This window comes from Eptesicus fuscus, chromosome 16 (genome assembly GCF_027574615.1).
Source record: "Eptesicus fuscus isolate TK198812 chromosome 16, DD_ASM_mEF_20220401, whole genome shotgun sequence".
NCBI classification, from domain to species: Eukaryota; Metazoa; Chordata; class Mammalia; order Chiroptera; family Vespertilionidae; genus Eptesicus; species Eptesicus fuscus.
The window spans coordinates 21,579,207-21,599,042 of NC_072488.1; the positions used below are offsets into that span (position 1 = coordinate 21,579,207).

General features: G+C 38.7%; 1 protein-coding gene across 2 annotated transcripts in view; it reads left to right on the forward strand.

Annotated features, from left to right (window-relative positions):
• Positions 1–521: 521 nt before the first annotated feature.
• EML4 (EMAP like 4) overlaps positions 522–19,836 on the forward strand; it is a 148,635-nt gene continuing 129,320 nt past the window's right edge. For both annotated transcript variants that reach the window (XM_008162201.3, XM_054727897.1), the window contains exon 1: positions 522–808. In XM_008162201.3, coding sequence (XP_008160423.1) covers positions 784–808 — 25 coding nt within the window. In that variant the 5' untranslated portion in view covers positions 522–783. The remainder of the gene's footprint in view (positions 809–19,836) is intronic.

Consider the following 19,836-nt stretch of genomic DNA (forward strand, 5'->3'; position numbering starts at 1 on the left):
CTTGAGTCCTGTGGCTGCAGCAGTGGTGGCCTTGAGTTAGTCAAGAAGACTTGCTCCTATTTGTCCTTCACCCAATTGGGGCAGAGGGTGAACCCGGGGAAGAAGGGATCCTTTCCAGCACTTGGTGGCCTCTTTCGTGTCCCCGCAGTATAAACAGGGGGGCCATCTCCTGGTAGGCGGGGGCTCCAGACTTGGACTGCCCAGGGGCTGCAAAGCCCCTCCATGCTCCTGAAGATCCCACGTCAGAGGCCCCTCCTTATCCCCACCCACTCGGGACCAGCTTTCAGACCCAAGCCCCAGGCCCTCGGCGAGCCCACTGCGCAAGCGCAGCCACCAGTCCCGCGCGAGGTGGGAGGAATCCCAGGCCGAGGCAAGGTGAGAAGCGAGGGTCGCCAAGACCCCGCCTCCGTGTCGTCACGTGGGGGAGGGGGCGGAGTCGGAAACGTGACGGCGTGCGCGGGGGCGGGGCGCTTGCTGCGCGGGCGCGGGGGCGGGGCGCGGCGCGGCGCGGCGCTCCCGGCTGCTGCCTGGGAGGGAGGCTGGGCAGGCGGCGGAGCGGCGCGGCTCTCAACCTGACGGGGAAGTGGCCCTGGCGGCCGCGGCTGACGACCCCGAGGCGGGCCGACGGACGGGCAGACGGGCGGACGACGAGGGCGGGGGCTGGGAGCCGAGCCGGGCGGCTGGAAGAGCGAGCGGGTCAGGCTCAGCGTCGGCCACTCTTCTCCGTCCGCTGAATGAAGTGCCCGCCCCGCTGAGCCCGGAGCCCGGCGCTTTCCCCGCAAGATGGACGGTTTCGCCGGCAGCCTCGGTGAGTGCGGTGGGGAAATCCTCCCGGCTGCTGCTCAGGGTGGAAACTTGGTGGCCTCTACGTGCAGCCCAGGCCCTGCCCTCCACCCTGCCCCTCGGGATGGCGGTGGTTCCACCGCACATGCTGCCCTCGAGGCTGCCGCCCCGCCACTGGCTGCGGTGGATTCAGAACCCCTCCCCCCTGGCCCAGCCCTCCTCTGTAAGACCCCGCTTCCCCCCCGGCCCCCCCTTCACTGCCTGGCCCTCCTGTCCCTAAAGTGGGAACCCCCTTCTCCCCGAGAGGCCCCGAGAGCTGGTACGCCCTTCCCCATTACACTCAAGGCTCCCCCCGCGCAGACCCTTTTTCAAGGTATAACATTCCTCCCTTTTTCCACACACCGAACTCTCAGAGTCGGGCCACCCCGTACCCACGCAGAGCCTCCCTCTTTTCGTGTAGGGACCCCCTCCCCCCCGTTTCTTCTCAGGAAGGGGGCACCCCCAAATCCCCCGTCTTCACTTTGAATTGGGAGACTTCTTGCATCTTTCAAGTAGCTGACAACTTCCCTTCCCTTCTCCGCACGTTTTGGCGGTGGTGGAGAGAACCAGAAACATCTGAAGCATCACTTGTTCAACACAGAGAAGGAAGAGGTGCATCGGCGTTGGGGGGACCCCCGCTAAGAGGCGTGAAAGCAGTATTTCTCTGGCTTTGCAAGCACGTTGGGGAGAAGTAATCCTGCCCAGTGAAGGCACAGGAAAAGGGGCCTTTGTCAGGGAAAGAAAGGATTCTCCATTTTTTTTTTTTTTGGAGCATGTTGTCTTTGTGGAATGGAGAAAGGGGAGAGGTGAGGAAGTAGGCATCGAGTGTCCTTTGTGTCCCCTTTCCCCCAAATAAAGGTAGTAAAGGTTGTAACTGGCTCCGGGAATCAGAACTTGAGGCTGGTCCTCGGGGCCCTACAGCCTGTGTCTGGAATGACTGTCCTCCCAGGCCACCGGAATCTGGTTACTGTAAAGATTGAGATCAATTGTTATGATGGTGAGAGAAACAGTTTCTGCTTTTGGCTGATACTGCAGTTAGGTGATACCCGCTGCTGGATTTGTAGTTGGAGTATTCTATTTAGAGGTAGCTTGCATTCAAACACCTTTGTTTTGCATTTCTTGAGGACCGGTCCCTAGTTGGTTCCTGTTCATGGATCAGTGCGTGATCTGGCCATGTTGGGATTAGATGGGTTTTTTAAATCTAAAGTAAAGAAAGTAAGTCCAAGAGCATTGGGCCTGTTATGAGTATTAAATGGTAAAACCCTGTAATTTTGGCCCTTGGGGAAGAAAACAACATTAGAAGTGCTTCGAGAGTGAAATCCTAAAATAGGCGGCTGAGTGTTACTCTTTTCCCCCCCAAAGGCACCTGTTGTCCATTATCTAATCTTTGATTCCTTACATAGTCAGGTTATTTCATTCTTAGGCTCCTTTTAAAAAGGCGTCAACTATTCACTGCTTTCTCCCCCTCACCCCCCCTCCTGCCTGAATTTATTTGCCAATTATATTGGACCTAAAGACTTGTCTTCTATGGTGGCAAATGGGTGATCATATACTGGGGCGAAAATTGAGGGCCTTGACGGATGTTGGCTCCTCAGCCTGTAGGATTGGTGGAATCACTACTCCGTAGAAGTAGCTGTTCTGCTTCTCTCCCGTTGGAAAGGACTTGGCAAAGCTTCCTCTTCTGTGTTTTGAGGGAGTCTTTCTCATCAGTTGGGGCACTAAGTTTTATTTTGAAATAGTGGGGGTATGCCTTGTTAAATAACTTGATCCCTCTTGCCAATTCATGAGGCAACTTAGATGAAGGTGAATTTTAGTTGGGGCTCCCACGTTTCATAAAAAGCATCAGAGTTGACCCTAGTATTGGATTTTTTTCTTATTCATTTGATGCCATCCTTTCAGTGGTACATTGATGAAACTTTTCCTTTCTTTAGATAGGGTGTTGATCAGCAACAGGGGTGATGCTGGTCTCTAAAGAGAGGAACCTGTGTCAGCAGAGAGGGAAAGAAATGGTTTCCTGGCAGTATTTCTGGAGCTGATCTTGATGGAGATACTTCTCAGCAGGAGCACTGTGCTTTCTCTTTCTGTGCCCCTTGTAAGAAAAACGAGGCCCCATCTTAATTGAAACCTTAAAGGGTTGGGGTGGGGGAGGGATAGTGCTGGTATATTTTACTGGTAGCCTTTAAGCAGAGCTTTGCTCGCTCTTGCCAAATTGCCTGTTTCTGTTCCCTGCAGTTCATTAGTCTAGAGCTGAGAGTTACATTGATCTTTATTTTATCATCAGGAGAGCTATGAATGTAAAGGCAAGCACTTGTATTCTAGTAGATGTTTAAAAACTTTTATTTAACCAAACAAGAATTCAAAACATGTAGAGTTCTTCTGGGGTCACAAGTATTGAAAGCGTTTATTTATTCTCAAGAAAGTGTATGTGCAAATCTCTTTTTATATGCTAGATGGGTTCTTAAAAAGATAGTTTTATAGTGATAAAACTATATTTTTATAAGCAGAAAAGTTGAGTGCTTTATAAACAGAATGATTCTAGAGAAACTGATTATTTAAGGGAATCTTCTGGTAAATCACCTTGTAAATGAAAACCTTTTAAAATTTAAACTGTACCCTTGTTGAGTGTTTAGATAAGGAAAACATTCTATTATGTGCATTTTATAAGATGTCTAATGGCAATTAAAAGTGTGTGTAGTGGTTTTTGAAATAATTGAGAGGAATGTTAAGTGATTGGCCATGTTATGTGTGCTACATTGAAATAATATACCAGTTGTATAACTTGTTTTACGTAAAAACAACTAAAGGATGCTTTAAATCTCTGCAGCTGATGAGTTTCAGGCAACTTGGCTGGCAGGTGCTTGTACTTTGGAATTTCCCTTAGGCTAGTAGCCTTTAGTTTACGAATTATAATTAAAAATGGCAGCACTTTGGAAATGATTTTTTTAAAACTTAGTGTGTGTGTGTGTGTGTGTGTGTGGGGGGGAGTACCCTAAACAATCTATCTTGATGTCCAGCCTCCAAATCACTATATATGTATACATACACGTACAACATGTATATACAGTATATATTTTAAATCATAGGGATATGTGCAAAAGTGGGAAGCTATTGACATGGCTTTTTTATTGATTTTCATAAGGCAGGGGATAGGTGCATTTCATGCTTAGTCTTTTTAATGTCTTTTAAAAATGTCAAGAGTTTTACCTTGGAATTTACTAGTTTATACTAAAGTAAGTTAAAGACAACATACTATGTCAGTTTTAACTGTTTCTGCTCCAAAGATTTTTTTAAAACCCCCAAATAAAACTCAAAAATTTATTTTCTGAAGAAAAATTGTCATGAATGAAATTGTGGGTTAGTATAGGAAACATAATATTCTGGGTGCAGGGTATATGAACAAATAGTAACATATGCTTCAACTTATGAAATATTTTAAGAAAATATTTTTAACAGTACATTATTAAGACTATGATTCTTATCTCACATACTCTTGCTTTCTTAAAGGAACAATGCAGTCTATGATTTCTACAAATCTAGTCTAAAGCATTCTTTATATATTTAGTCACATACAATGTTTCTCATGTGATAACATTATTTGGGGAATTTCCTCTTAACTTTTAATTCTTATTGGTTGTTTCTTAAAAGGCTGAAGATAGGCTAAAGTTATATTACATGACATGAGTAGTAACTCTTACATGGTCACTGCAGCATCTGTTAATATGAGTTAGCTAGAGTACATGTACGTGGATTAACACCTATTTTATGACCATTACCATGTTTGTTGTTCTTATAGGAAGGACAAATCAGCCTTTTAGGAGCTTACTATCTAGTTTTAAATAGATATGTGTAAGCATAAGTAAAGTACTTGAAATGGGAGTAGGGGAGGGAAAAGCACCATTTAGAATGCTGTGCAATGTATCAAGCTTGTAACTTCTGAAAGAACATTTGGAGATTGCTAAATTTATCTCTGTAGACCCTGGCTTTTTAAAACAATGGAGTAGTTTATTTAGCAGTTCGAATATTAGGGAATAATATTATTTGGTCTTTTTCTGTCTATATTTAAATTTGAATAACATATGGGGAAAGTACTATATTAATTTTATATATGTGAGTCCATTTCTGTAACATGTAAAACTTCAATGTTCATAAGAAATTTGAGAAGAACATTATGATTTTAAATTAGATGGATTTTAAGGCATTAAAAAATAAGAAAATAATCTACTTCAACTATTGCTTCAGTGTGGAATATCTATAGTATATTTCTGAATCTATGTATGATATTTTGTCCTATAGTTTAGCTATCTCAGACTATTGTAATGCCTTAACTTTGCTTATTGATGTATAATTAACAAAAAGCTTTATCCCATTTAACCTGCACAGTAACCTGGGGAAAATCGAAATTCCCCTTATGTAGATAAGGAAACAGGTTCAAAGTGTTGTAGATTTTAAAAAAAGATATTTGGATCCAGATTTTACTATTTTCAGTTTTTTTGGTGGGGGGAGGAGTGGGGGAGACTGACTTGTCAGGTTTGTATTTGTATTATTTTAAATAATGAAAACAGTACAGAAGAAAAAATATTATCTTTATTTCTAACTCATCTGTATGCAACTGACGTTAACATGTTGATATTCTTGTTTTTAGTCTTTTTATTTTATGCCTAGCTTTTTAAATAGTTAAAATCATAGCTATAAGTTTGCACTCTGTTGTGTTTGTTTTTTTTTTCCATTGGATCCTAACCATTATTTCTACTTGAACTGAGATTTTTCTGATGGAGTCTAATATCTTTTCCCTACCCCATTACTGACTTCGTGACCCACTGGTGCATCATATCTAACATGCCTGAATCTGAATTACTCTTCCTCTAACTCAGCGTTTTTCCTTATTTTCCACTGTCTGTATCACCCAGGCCTGAAAGGTCAGAATCATGTTTGATTCCTTACCATTTTTGCCTACCACATTAAAATCTCTGCTAAGACTTGTCAATTCTTGTCACCTTTTCTCATCCCTTACTTGCCTTTTTCACCACAATTCAAATATTATTTCATGTTTGGATTATTGATAGCCTCAAGAACCGCCAACTGTTCCATTTATGGGGGGGGGGGCGGGGGGAGGAGCTTCCTATTAATCTTCCTAAAGCAGTGCTTTGATTGTGCCCTTCACTCTCTTAGTTTGTTTCATTGCCTTAATGACTGATTTCAAACATTAGCCTTGTTCTCAAGGTCCTCCATTATCTCGTTCTGCTGTCTTAATATGTCCGGGCCAATGACCTATTTCTTGTTTCCCAAATTTGGTTGGTACTTTTTCATCCCTGTGACTATTCCCAGTACCCTTCAAGGTCTAACTCAAATATCCCTTTCTAAACACCCTTCCTTATTTGTTACTTTCATTCCAAGCCTAAAGTATTTACCCCTTGAACTTTTAGCATAGGAGCATTCTTAGGGCACTTATCATGGAATATCTCCTCTTATAAGGTATAAGTAATTATTACAAGTCTTAAAATTATTATAAGTCTCATTTCTCCAGACAAATTACAAATCTGTTGAAGGCTGACTCTCTCTTGTGTCTGAAATTTCACAGCAGAGCAGTGGAGATTTCGTGATGAGTAAAATTTGGGAAAGAAATTTGTTGGCCATCTGATAAAGAGCTCTACGCTAGGTTCTAGGGCCGTGGTCGGCAAACTGCGGCTCTCGAGCCACATGCGGCTCTTTGGCCCCTTGAGTGTGGCTCTTCCACAAAATACCACGGCCTGGGCGAGTCTATTTTGAAGAAGTGGCGTTAGAAGAAGTTTAAGTTTAAAAATTTGGCTCTCAAAAGAAATTTCAATCGTTGTACAGTTTGCCGACCACTGTTCTAGGATATTGTTTTTCAAGTGCAGGTCTTGTGTATGAACTATTATTATGGATTTAGAACTTGATTTATTTGGGGTTAAGACTAACACTAAAAAGAATAAAGAGTTTGGCTCAGTGGATAGAGCATTGGCCCGCAGACTGAACGGTCCCGGGTTGGATTTTGGTCAAGGACACATACCTGGGTTGCAGGCTCGATTCCCAGGCCCTGGTCTGGGCATGTGCTGGAGGCAAATGATGGGTCTCTCTTACATTGGTGTTTCCCTCCCCTCGCTCTCTCTTCCACTCTCTAAAATCAATGGAAAAATATCCTCAGGTGAGGATTAGCCAAATAAATAAATAAATAAGAATAAGAATAAGGAGGAGAAGAAAGGAAGAAATAAACATTAAAAAATCAATGCTTCACATAATGTTGATTCAAGAAACTTCAATTTTGTATTTTTACCTTAGAATTACAGTGTAAAGTTTTCTTACTATGAGTCACAGTCAGATGAAAGGTACACTTCTAGTGGCTAATCCCTATCTTTGAGAGACTAGGTGAGAGGCCGACATATGTGTGAAAAGGAGGATGAACAATCAGAAGTAGTTATATTGAATTGTGTTCTTTGTTTTTGAGCTTTTTAGAATCTGAATATACAATTCGAATACAGTTAATAGCAGCAAAAATATATATAGTTCTAAAATCAGTTTAAAATGTTTTTATTAATTTTAGAGAGAGGGATAGAGAAATGGCAACATCAGTGAGAGATAATTCTGTATACTCCCTGCTGTGGATGGAGCCTGCAACCCTGGGCATGTACCTTGACCGAGGGGGAAGGGGATCGGATTGGAAATGGGGACCTCTTGGTTCATGGGTCGATGCTTAACCATTGAGCCACAACCTGGGCTAGAATCAGTTTAATTGAGACAAACTCAGTTTGCAGAAATGTGGTTTTATAAAACTGATAGGTTAGGGTATGTTACTTACTTTACAAAAGGATTTAAAAAAAATTTTTTTTTTGGCAAAATAATTTACCATATTGTGTTTTTAGCTTTTCTGATGAAGTTGGTTCTCCCCTCATTAGCTATTTAAAATGTATCTGGTCTTTAAGGCATGGCTCAAGCACACTTTTTTCTTCTTCTTCTTCTTCAGGAGGCTGTGCCTGATTATTCCAGTCTTGCACACATACCATTGCAGTATGGTGCTTCTAAAGTGGAGGAGACTGAGCACTTACACCTAAGGGATCTGGGGGTGTAGCCAAAACTTGGAGTTTACTTAACTTCAAAATTCATGATAATTTCACAGCTGTTATAATAAGCATTGATTCAGATAGGAATCATTGATAGATGCTACATCTAGGGGATATTTTGATGAGGAGCAGGAATTTTACATGGTCTTAAATATCTGTATATTGCTTATTAGTTGCAAGGGGAGAAATATAGTAACACTATAAAGTCGTGAAATCAGATAACACCTTGAGTGCATGATCAAAATAAATAGCACTAATGGACATTGTGTGCCTCTGAATGTGATGCCCTGAGAACACATCACTTGCAGTTCTCTAGCAAGTAATGCATAACCTGAATCTGATCATGAGGAAATACTGAATTCTTTTTAAAAAGTATGAGTGTTATAGAGACAAAAGAAGGCTATGGAAATGTTCCAGATTAAAGGAGACTAAAGAGACATGACAACTGCAATACCTCATCCTAGACTGGATCTTATATTAGAGGGGATAATGCTATAATGGATGACTGCATAATTGGATCACTTGGCAAAATGAGAAAGTGGATGGTAGATTAGGTAAAAGTATTGCATCAATATTAAATTTATTGAAGTTGATAACTATCCTATTTTATTCTTAGGTAGTACACACTGGAGTTTTCAGGGGAAAAGGGCCATGGTATATGTAACTTATTCTCAAATGGTTCCCCCCCAAAATTGTATAATATGTATATGTATTTTATATATATACATATAAATGCTTGTATATTTGCATAGCCACATATAGAGGGAGATAGAGAGGGAGGAAGTGATGAAAGAGGATGAGAGGATACTCAAGTACAAATAAAGCAAGTGAGTAAAATGTTAACAATAGGTGTAAAAACTATGGCTATTCTTGTTCTTAACACTTTTTCTGTAAGCTTGAAATTACTTTCAACTGAAAAGTTTTTAAAAATCAAACTTTACGTTTTACTCCATGATATGTATTTTAAAAATATGGAAATAGAAATATCTCCTGTCCCAAAAAATTCCAGGCAAACTCTTGGGATAAACTGTGGCTCCCAAGCATATGTTCCATGTATATCATGTGGTTTCCTTTTATCCCTAGGCCTCAGTTTGGGAAACATGCCTCTGGGCCAGAGGCAGCTGTGGTTCAAATTTAGCCGACAGACATGTTTTGTTTGGCCCTTTTGAGTGTTTGAAAGATTGGGAAATTTCACATAAAAATCTGGATCTTTGGTTTCTCTTGACAAATGGAATGACCTTGCCACTCTGGGCTTGCGTTCCATACACGATGTATATACTCACTAAGGGGTGTGACAGGCAAGCAGCTCCTGTCCCTACCTTACACATAGTTTGTTTCACGTATTTATCTTATTATCTGGTCTCTTTAGGCAGATGTTTGCAGCCTCTACCTAGCCCAAGAGGTAGGGGTGTCTGTCTTCTTCATGCTTTTAACAATTTCAGAATTAAATTGCTGAACTGAGGCCCTGTCACCTGCTAACCTTTTAGTGTGTGCATCCTATAAACAAGGAAATTCTCCTACAAAACCATACTACAACCAAGCAAATCAGGAAATTAATATTGATACATTACTACTATAGCCTTCAGCCTATGCAAGTTTTGCTAATTGTCTTAATAATGTCTTTTATAGCAAAAGGATCCAGTTTAGAATCAAATGTTGCATTTAGTTGTCCTGTCTTCTTAGTCTGCTTCAATCTGGAGGAGTTTCTTAGTCTTTCCTTGAGTTTTGTGACCTTGACACTTTGCAAGATTACAGGCCAAGTTGTTTTGCAAAATGGCCCTAAATTTGATGTTTCCTCCTGATTAGATGCAAATTATGTATCTTTGGCACCAATGCCACAGAAGTGAAGCTGTGCTTTGTTTCATTGTATCCTGCCCGATGGCACGCAGTTTTTATTTGTCCCATTAACTAGTGATGTCCACTAGAATCATTGAATTAAGGTGGTGTTTGCCAGGCTTCTCCATTGTAAAATTACTTTAAAAATATTTTTGTAATTAATAAGTGTTTTGTAGGCAGTGCTTTGAAATTTTGTATTTCTGTTTCTCATCAGACCTTCAGTCTATTGGTTTATTTATATCTGTATGAACTCAGATATTCTTTTTTTTTTTTTTTTCAATGGGTCATAATCTGTTTATTTTGAAGCTCAAATTGGGGCCATTTTGGGTCCTGGGTGCCCATTCATGCTGGTTTCTGCATTGTTTTGAAACGTTCCCATCATTTTTAAAAATATATATTTTATTGATTTTTTTACAGAGAGGAAGGGAGAGGGCTAGAGAGTCAGAAACATCGATGAGAGAGAAACATCAAGGTACATGCCTTTGACCGGAATTGAACCTGGGACCTTTCAATCCGCAGGCTCTATCCACTGAGCCAAACCAGTTAGGGCTTCCATCATTTTTTGAGGACTTTCTTGCTCTTTGACACATTGAGATGAATCAGGTGCACAGTTCAGTCTGTAATCACATGCATATATACTTTATATAATTTTAAGTAGGGTTCAGGTTTTGAATTAAGTCATTTTAAGTTTGTGAACATTTTTATGGTTCTTTTGTAATTTTGTAACTGCATAATATTTATCTTACAGTTAAACATTGTGTTAAACACATGCACGACTAGATCATTAATGTAAATTAGTTTGAAGGTATTTGCTGTCAATGAGAAGTCATTCAGGATATTTCTTACTACCCTGTGTCTATATTTAAACAATCAGCAACTATCTTAGAGAGCAAGGTGTGTTAGGGTGTGTGTGAGGAACTTGGTTAAAAGAAAATATATTTAAGCCGCAAAATCAGCCATGCTTTTTTCCACTTAAAACATTGTGATCATCTTTCCTTCTCAGCAAATATATAAACTTTAATGCATCATTATTTGGACATCTGGTCTTCTTAAGCTGTGTATATAGGACATAATTTAACACATAAGCTGTGTATTCTTGATGGTTGATGGTGATTATTATGAGCATTAGACATGGTTCTGTGCTGTAATATCACTAGTGGTGCCTTTAAGAGCTATTTGCGTACGGCTGTTTGCTCCACACACTAAATGACTCTGGACAGTTAAAATTGTCTTCTTGCTGTTGTTTGTCACTTAGTGTCAGTGTGCTTTAATCTTTCCTTTCTTTTTATTTATTATTCTTTAACAGTCTCATTTATAATATTTGAACTTATATCGCTTGAAAGATAGTACTCTTCCTTCATTATCAGACCTTAAATTTGACAGTAATTTCTTATTTTTATTGATTTCAGAGAGGTAGGGAGGAGAGAGAAGCAGCAATGAGAGAGAATCATTGATCAGCTGCCTCCTATACGCCCCACACTAGGGATCAAACCCGCAGCCCAGGCATGTGCCCTGGCTGGAAATCGAATTGTGATCTCCTGGTCCATAGGTTGACACTCAGCCATTGAGCCATGCCGGCCAGGCAACAGTAATTTCTTAATATCAAACATGCAAATATCTCTGATTTTCTCTTAAATGTCACTTTATAGTGGTTTGTTTACATGAAGATTCAAACAAGATTTGCTGTCTCTTAAGACTTTTAATCTATTTATTTCTATTTCCTTTTTCTTTTTTCCTTTGCAGTTTATTAAAGAAACTAGACCTTTTGTCCTATAGAGTTTAACACAAGTGCTGATTGTATTCTTTGGTGGTATTTAACATGCTCCTTTGTCTTCTATATATCCTATAGATTGAACGTAATGGATTTTTATGTATTTGATGTATTTCTATCTGCTACTGTTACTCTTTCTTTTTTTAAATGCTCAGATTTGTCCATCTTTGACTTGTGGGAGCATCTTGAGTCCTGATCCTAGTGGTTTTTGCTGGCTTCCTTGCTTTCTGATATGACAAGATATTCAAACTTTTCTTCTATACTTTCTGGTCTAATTCTGCAATCAGCTTTTTTCCTAAGAAATTGTGGTTTCTTTTGGCAGGAGATGGTATTCTTATCTCTAGGGGTGCTCATTGTTACTGGATTGATTATTTCTACTCTCTCTTTTTTATTTCCAATTTTAAGTCTGCTGTGGGCTGGGAAACCAGATAACAAAGCTGGTTTGACTTACGTAAGGATTGTTTTGAAGCTCAAAATGGAAGAACCCAGAGTTCAAGGCCTATACGTATTTAAATTGTGTGGTGTCACATCTACAGGGACAGGATCATAACTAATAAATATTGCTAATGTTGATGATACTGTGAATAACAGATACCATATGTTCCTCAGAGTAAAATAATAGATTTCGGAATGAGGCCTTATATTAATATAAGTGCATGAGCTTTTAGCTTACAAACTTGATGATACATGCATGTTATAGCCCACTTATGCTCTCTGTGTTTTCTTTTAAGGTGATCTTTCTTTTGTTTCTTTTGTTAACATAAATCCTTGGAAAACGGAAGGATTAGGATATTTTAGTCAAATTATGCTGTATTATATTTGCAGTATTCCATAATAAGAATGCACTTTTTTTTCCCTGTAAGAATATACTTTCTCTGACTTTCCAAAATTGATGACTTCCTGTTTTAAAACAACTAATTAGTGTTGATATCTATCCTTTCCTTAAATCTTTTTTTCAATTCATGCTTAACGCTCTCCAAATGACTGTCTTATGCTGATCTTTAACTGACACATCAGAGCAAATGACAAAATTTGTTTGCATTTTTCTTTGAGCTATTTGTTCCAGAAAAGTGTCATAACTGACTTCTGTTGATGAGTGAGTAGGAGGTTTTTAAAAAATTATTATTTTTTATTTTTTAAACTTTGAAGGATATCCTGTTTTGACTTTAGTTGGGGCATCGCCTTTGATTTCCTTTAACTGTTTTGAGTACTGCTTGGCATTCATCTTTTTTCTTTAAATCCTAACCTGAGGATATTTTTTTCCATTGATTTTTAGAGAGAGAGTGGAAGAGAAGGAGGGAGAGAGAAAGGGAGGGAGGAGGTGAGGGAAAAACATCACTGTGAGAGAGACACACATCGGGGCTCAAACCTGTAACCAAGGTACATGCCCTTGATCGGGAATCGAACCCAAGACCCTTTGGTGCCTGGGCTGATGCTCTAACCATTGAGTGCACTGGCCAGGGGTTGGCATTCATCTGTAATTCTCTCCAATTAAGGTTAGTGTGGATGTTTTGGGCACAGTTTCTTGATTTTATTAGGATCTGCTAATGTGCATTATTTGAGATACGGTGTTGGGAAACAAAGTTGAGAATAAAGAGAGCTGATTGGGGAAGTAATCAATATTTGACTTTATTTTTTTCTATTAAAAATTTTTAAGGTTTTTATTTTATTGATTTTTTTAAAGAGAGAGAGGAAGGGAGAGAAAGAAACATCGATTTGTTGATTCACTTATTAATGAGTTCAAGGGTTGATTTTTGTATGTGCCCTGAGTGAGGATCGAACCTGCAAGCTTGGTATGTATATCTTGACGACGCTCTAACCAAGATCAGGTCAGGGCAATATTTTACATTTCTTGAAATTTTTGTTTGTGAATGAGATTTAATGATTATATGCACACTGAAACTTCTTAGTTCATTAATGCATACTTTAATGGGGCTAAGGTAATGGGTTTGGTCCTATATAAGTCACTTATTTTTTTGTTGTTTCTTGGTCATAAACACTTCCAGTAAGTAAATGGGTTTTGTTTAGCTTCTTTGATCATACTCTCTATACTAAGTGCAGTGATAAATTGGTAAATGAGCCACTTGAAATCCCTGCTCTCATGAAGCTTATAATTCTGTGGGGGATTCAGACAATACTTATTCAGAAAATATTTATTGAATGCTTGGTATGTGCTCAGCAGTCTTCAGCTATAAACAAAGCTCTTATGGAGCTTATAATGCAGGCTTTTAAAATACAGAGTAATAAGAATTGTGATGGTGAAGTATAGGAAGCTTTGTAAACATGGAGGGTTACCTTAAACCTTCACCATTTAGCCTTTTATGTGTTTTTTTTTTTCCAAGTGCATGTCTTCATTTAGAGCAGTGGTTGGCAAACTGCGGCTCTGTTGACTAATGAGTTTGCCAACCACTGGTTTAGAGTATAAGTAGAAAAATAGAGGTCAGGTCATAATGGACCCTTCAGCTCTTGGAAACAGTTTAAAGGAATAACTTTTACTTTTTTTTTCCTACTCCCATACCTGAGAAAATAACAAAGTACATATAGAGCTCACTTTGGTTGCATTTTTTTTCAACCTATGGAGGGGCTGTTGTCATATGTGTCCTCCTGGTGTCATCCTAATTTAAGGCAGTGAATTCAATGACTTCTGTCTTCTCTGTTATCTATTTAAGTGTTAGTTTTCTAAGATATTTGCTTTTTCTATATCTCTGATGGAGTATGAGTCCTATAATTGTTTATCATCTACAGTATACTTGCTGTTGGAAATAGTCATTGGTGCTGTAGTTCATGGATGTAAGAAATTTGGTTTACATGGATAACTTCAAAAAATATTTTTATTGATTTCAGAGAGGAAGGGAGAGGGAGAGAGAGATAGAAACATCAATGATGAGAGAAAATCATTGATTGGCTGCTTCCTACACGCCCCACATTGGGGATTGAGCCCTCAACCTGGGCATGTGCCCTGACCAGGAATCGAACTGTGACCTCCTGGTTCATAGGTTGAGGCTTAATCACTGAGCCACACTAGCCAGGCTATACGAATAACTTTTTGAAAAGAGATAGTAAGGCAAAGGCCCTACAGTTATTCAGCTATGATTCCAGGAACTGTGTTACACATTATATAAATTAATTGTAATAACTTTCTAAAGGACCAAAATATCTTAATTTCAGCTTTAAAAATACTCTCAAAAGTAACTGTTAAGTAGATGGAATAAGACTGAACCTGTTATTGTAACTCTTCATATGGGTGGGGATGATTACTAGTACAGTAATGTCTGTGACAGCTTTTTGGTGACTGAAATGAACTGTATCTCCCAGCATAAAAATCGAATCAACAAATATTGATTCAGCAACTGCTACACACCAGGGATTGTTTTCATATGAGGACTATATCAGTGAACAAAAAACAAACAGACAAAAATCTGCTCTACTGAAGCTTATATGATAGTGAGGGGATAGACAATAGCAGTTTTCATTGAATTACTCACTCTTAGGACATCAGTGACTCCTGTATAAACATTGATATCTGCATTGTCAATTATAAATTTGCTATCGTTTTTTTATAGTATAGATGGTGATATAACCTGTGTGGGGATTGGTTGTGTCGAGATAAGCTTAGAGAAAAGTTCTCTTGGGGATGCAAAAACAGGTAGGTAAAACATTGACAGTGGTGTAGGCTACTTTGTTATCATGCATCTTAGTCACTGTATTTGCTCTTATGATAAGGTTTTGGAATCTGTATTTTCTTAGGTGTTCATTCTTGATTTGTCTTTGCTTCATTTATATTTAAGATTTTATTGTTTATTCTTTTATATGTTTAGACATGTACTTTTGATTTTAATTTTTTTGTGTGGAAGAATTTGTATTTTTATAAAATCTTATTTTTTTGCAGGTTAATTACTATAGGTCACTCTTTGTCAACCTGGATTCAGGACCCCTATACAGTTACTAAGGAGAATTCCCAGGATGCTGTGGAGAGCTCCAAACAGCTGTTTGTGGGTGGTGGTTATGGTAGAGGCAAACAGTGGATTGTGTGATCAGGATGAGGTCACCTCTTTCACCTTCTGGCCCTCTTTCTTTCCGGAACTTAACACCTACTTTGGTACTTAGAGCAGTTCAGGCTATTTGCTGTGCTGTGAGCAGTTGTTTAGTAGTAGCACCTGTAAGATGATGTTAGATGTTTTATGGATAAGACCCACGGGAGTGTGCCTGTGTCACAGCAACAACAAAGAAATTGTTTCAGTAGTTTGAAAACCATTGATACAATTTTCAGTGTTCTGACCTACTTTAGGAAATTGTCTTAGTATTTAGAAATTAATGTTTTAGCATTTAATCTCTGCCAGTCTCATTTAATCTTCCTGTAGCCACTGGATTATTCTTTCAATACATTTTTATTGTTGGTCTCCAGTTTACAATTTTTTTTTTATTTATCATTTCCAATCACTGCGAGATAAACTCTTAGCTTGATATCCAAGCTTCCCCACCACCTGGCTCCAGCTTAACTTTTCCAGCCTTACCACTCACTACTTCCCTTAATTTTGGAATCTTATGTGGGTCCTCTCAGTATCCTTTTTCTTGCCTAATTTTTTGCTATCTTGTTTCTTCTTATATCATTACTAGAGGCCTGATGCACGAAAATTCATGCAAGAGTAGGCCTTCCTTCCCCCAACTGCTGGCACCAGATTCCCTCCTCCGGCCGCCCGTAGGCACCTGGGACCCAGGCTGGCTTACCTCTGGTACCAGCTTTGTCAGGAAGGACGGCTGGAATTAATTAGCATATTAATTTGACATCCGGTCTAATTAGCATATAACCCTTTTTTTTATTATAGGTTTATTATGTGATACACATATATGATATTGACAGAATTGTCATATAACCTAGGAAAAATTAGGGAATTTAAAAACCAACAGCTAAGATAAAGACACATTCCTAAGAGTTGTATGAGAAAGTATCTTTAGCGCATTGCTTTGAAAATGTTTTATTCGCCTGCTTAGTGTCTGCTTATCTGTTCTTACCTCTCATCACTGATGTTTTGTGTATCCCTGGATGAACCAATCTGCTATTTTGTATTATTGGTCTTTAAAACTTAGTGTACTCCATTCCTTTGGGAATTTGTCAGGTATTTTTGTTAAATGAACTGCATTCTTGATAGCAAATTCTCACAGTCATTTGTCTTAAAACATCACAGAACAGCCGAAACCGGTTTGGCTCAGTGGATAGAGCGTCGGCCTGCGGACTGAAAGGTCCCGGGTTCGATTCCGGTCAAGGGCATGTACCTTGGTTGCGGGCACATCCCCCACTGGGGGATGTGCAAGAGGCAGCTGATCGATGTTTCTAAACTCTCTATCCCTCTCTCTTCCTCTCTGTAATAAAATCAATAAAAAATATATTTAAAAAAAAACAAAAACATCACAGAACATCTCATTATCATATCTTGATTTTAGTGAAAAAGAATAGAACTACAGAATAGTTTTGAGGTTTCAGATTTTTAAAATCAGCTTTATTGAGCTATGTTTTTCCTATAATAAAATATACCAAATTTAAGAGTATAATGGACTCTTGAAAATTTTATATAATTGTGTATCCACTGTCACAATTAAGATACCAATATTCCATTACCCAAAAAAGTTCCCTTGTACCTCTTTGCAGTCAATCCTCTCTCTTCACCCCCAGTTATTGGAAACCACTGATCTGCTTTCTATTGCTACATTTTGTCTTTTCTAGAATTTCATATAGCTGAAATCTTACAGGCTGTAGTCTTTTGTGATATTCCCATAGCATAATGCTTTTGAGATTCATTTATGTTATGCATTTCAGTAGTTCCTTTTTATTGTTGAGTAACATTTATTAGTTTATTTACCTACCAGATCATGAACATTTGGCTATTCTGAATAAAAGCTGCTATAAGCATTCACATACATGTCTCCCCACAATCACTAATCTACTTTCTGACTATGGATTTGCCTATTTGGTGCCGATTTTTTTTAAATTGGGTTGTTTGTCTTAATAAGTTTTGAGAATTCTTATATACTCTCAATGCTAGTCCTTTATCAGTTATGTATTTTGTAAACATTTTCTTCCAGTGTCCTTTCTTTGTTGTTAATCTTTACCAGAGGATATTTTCAGAGAGAGTGGAAGGGAGGGAGAGAAGCATCAGTGTGAGAGAGACACATTGACCAGTTGCCTCCCGTAGGCACCCCTGCTAGGGAAGGGGAGGGAACCCAAAATTGAGGTACTTGCCCTTGACTGGGAATTGAACCTGAGACCCTTTGCTGTTTGGGCTGATGCACTAAGCACTGAGCACACTAACCAGGGCTCCACAGTGTCTTTTGAAGAGTGAAAGTATTTTATTTTGATGAAATCCAATTTATCAACTCATTTTTAAAATATATATATTTTATTGATTTTTTACAGAGAGGAAGGGAAAGGGATAGAGAGTTAGAAACATCGATGAGAGAGAAACATCGATCAGCTGCCTCCTGCACACCTCCTACTGGGGATGTGCCCGCAACCAAGGTACCCTTGACCAGAATCGAACCTGTGACCCTTGAGTCCACAGGCCGACGCTCTATCCACTGAGCCAAACCTGTTAGGGCTTATCACTTCATTTTTATGAAGTTTAATTTATCATTTTTTCCATTATAGTATATAATTTTGTGTCCTATTTAAGAAATTTTTGCATAACTCAAGTTCATAAAGATTCTAAAAGAAAATTACTTTTTCTGCTCAATACTTTTGACACCAAATATGTGGGTTTTCTACATCAGACAATTCTGGTAATATCTGGAGTTTATGCACATCTTACAGGTTAAGGGTTCAGTCCCACAAGACTGTCCCCCACTTCAGATGCCAATTTCAAGCCCAGGCCTCAAGTACGTCTGAGTGACCAGTTATAAATGGGGGATTCACTTAGCCCCCTCCTTGGGTTTGATAACTTGCTAAAATAGTTCACAGAATTCAGGCAAAACACTTTACTTACTATAGTACTGGTTTATTATGAGTACAACATAGAAATACCCAAATGGAAAAGATGCATGGAAAAGGTATATGGGAGGGAATGTGGGGTTCCAGGCCTCTGGGTATGTCATTCTCCCAGAACTTTGATGTGCTTGTTTACCTGGTAGCTTTCTGAACCCCGTCATTTAGGGTTCTTGTGGAGGCTCCTGTTACATAGGCGTGATTGATTAAATCATTGGCAATGATGACTGAGTTGATCTCCAGTTCCTCTGAGGATTGGGGCTGAAAGTTCTAACCCTCTAATGTGGGTGGTTTCTCTGGCAACCAGCTCCCATCCTCCGAAGGTCACCCGATTAGCATAAACTTAGGTATGGTTGAAAGGAGCTCCTCTCATCCCTGTTACTCAGAAAAATTCTAAGGGTTTTAGGAGTTTTATGTCAGGAACTAGGGGTAGAAATGAAATAATGCATTTCTTATGTCTCAGTTTCTCTCCTATTATTTTCTTCTAGAAGTTTATAGTTTTAGTTCTCCCCCTTTTTATAAGGCTGATAGTCCCTTTAGAATTAATGTTTGTGTAGGATATGAGGTAAGAATCAAGGTTCATTTATTTGCATATTGATACCTATTTTTCCAGAACAATTTGTTAAAAAGGTTAGCCTTTGTCCATTGAATTGCCCTGGTTTCTTGGCTGAAAATCAATAAACCACATGTGTTGATCTGTTTCTGGACTCTGCATTTTGTTTCATAGATTGCAATTTATCATTAAGTAAACACCACACTGTCTTAATTACTATAGCTGTCTAGTAAAGAGTTTAATTAATTTTTTTTGTATTTGAAAAATAATTTAGAGGAAATTTAACTTTAAAACTTTGTAGACTGACATAAAATGATATTTCAATAATTATTAACATTTTGTATTTATATTTTAAAGTTTGCTTTAAAAATTACTTTAAAGGACATGGACTTTCTTGATTTACTAACAATTTTAGGAGTTAGAGTAGGCATTAATAGAAAATTTTATAAGTGAAGAAGCTATAAGATTTACGAGGGCAAAGTTAGAAATTATACAATTTGTGTGATGAAGCAAGAACTAAACTCCAAGTGTCATGCCTTTAAAAATCTGGTGCACTTTTCTACTACACCACACGATTTTCATTTGCTACTATTCTCTAAAGTGGAATATTGGAGAATGAGTGTTTTGTAAAATATTTAATCACTAAATTTTACTTAAGGTATAGAGCTATAGGAGAACTGTGAATCCATTTTCCTTGGTCACCAACATCCTAAGACACATTAAGAAGTCAAAATTGGCACCCTAGCTGGTTTTGCTCAGTGGTTAGAATGTCAGCCTGAGAACTGAAGGGTGGTGGGTTCAC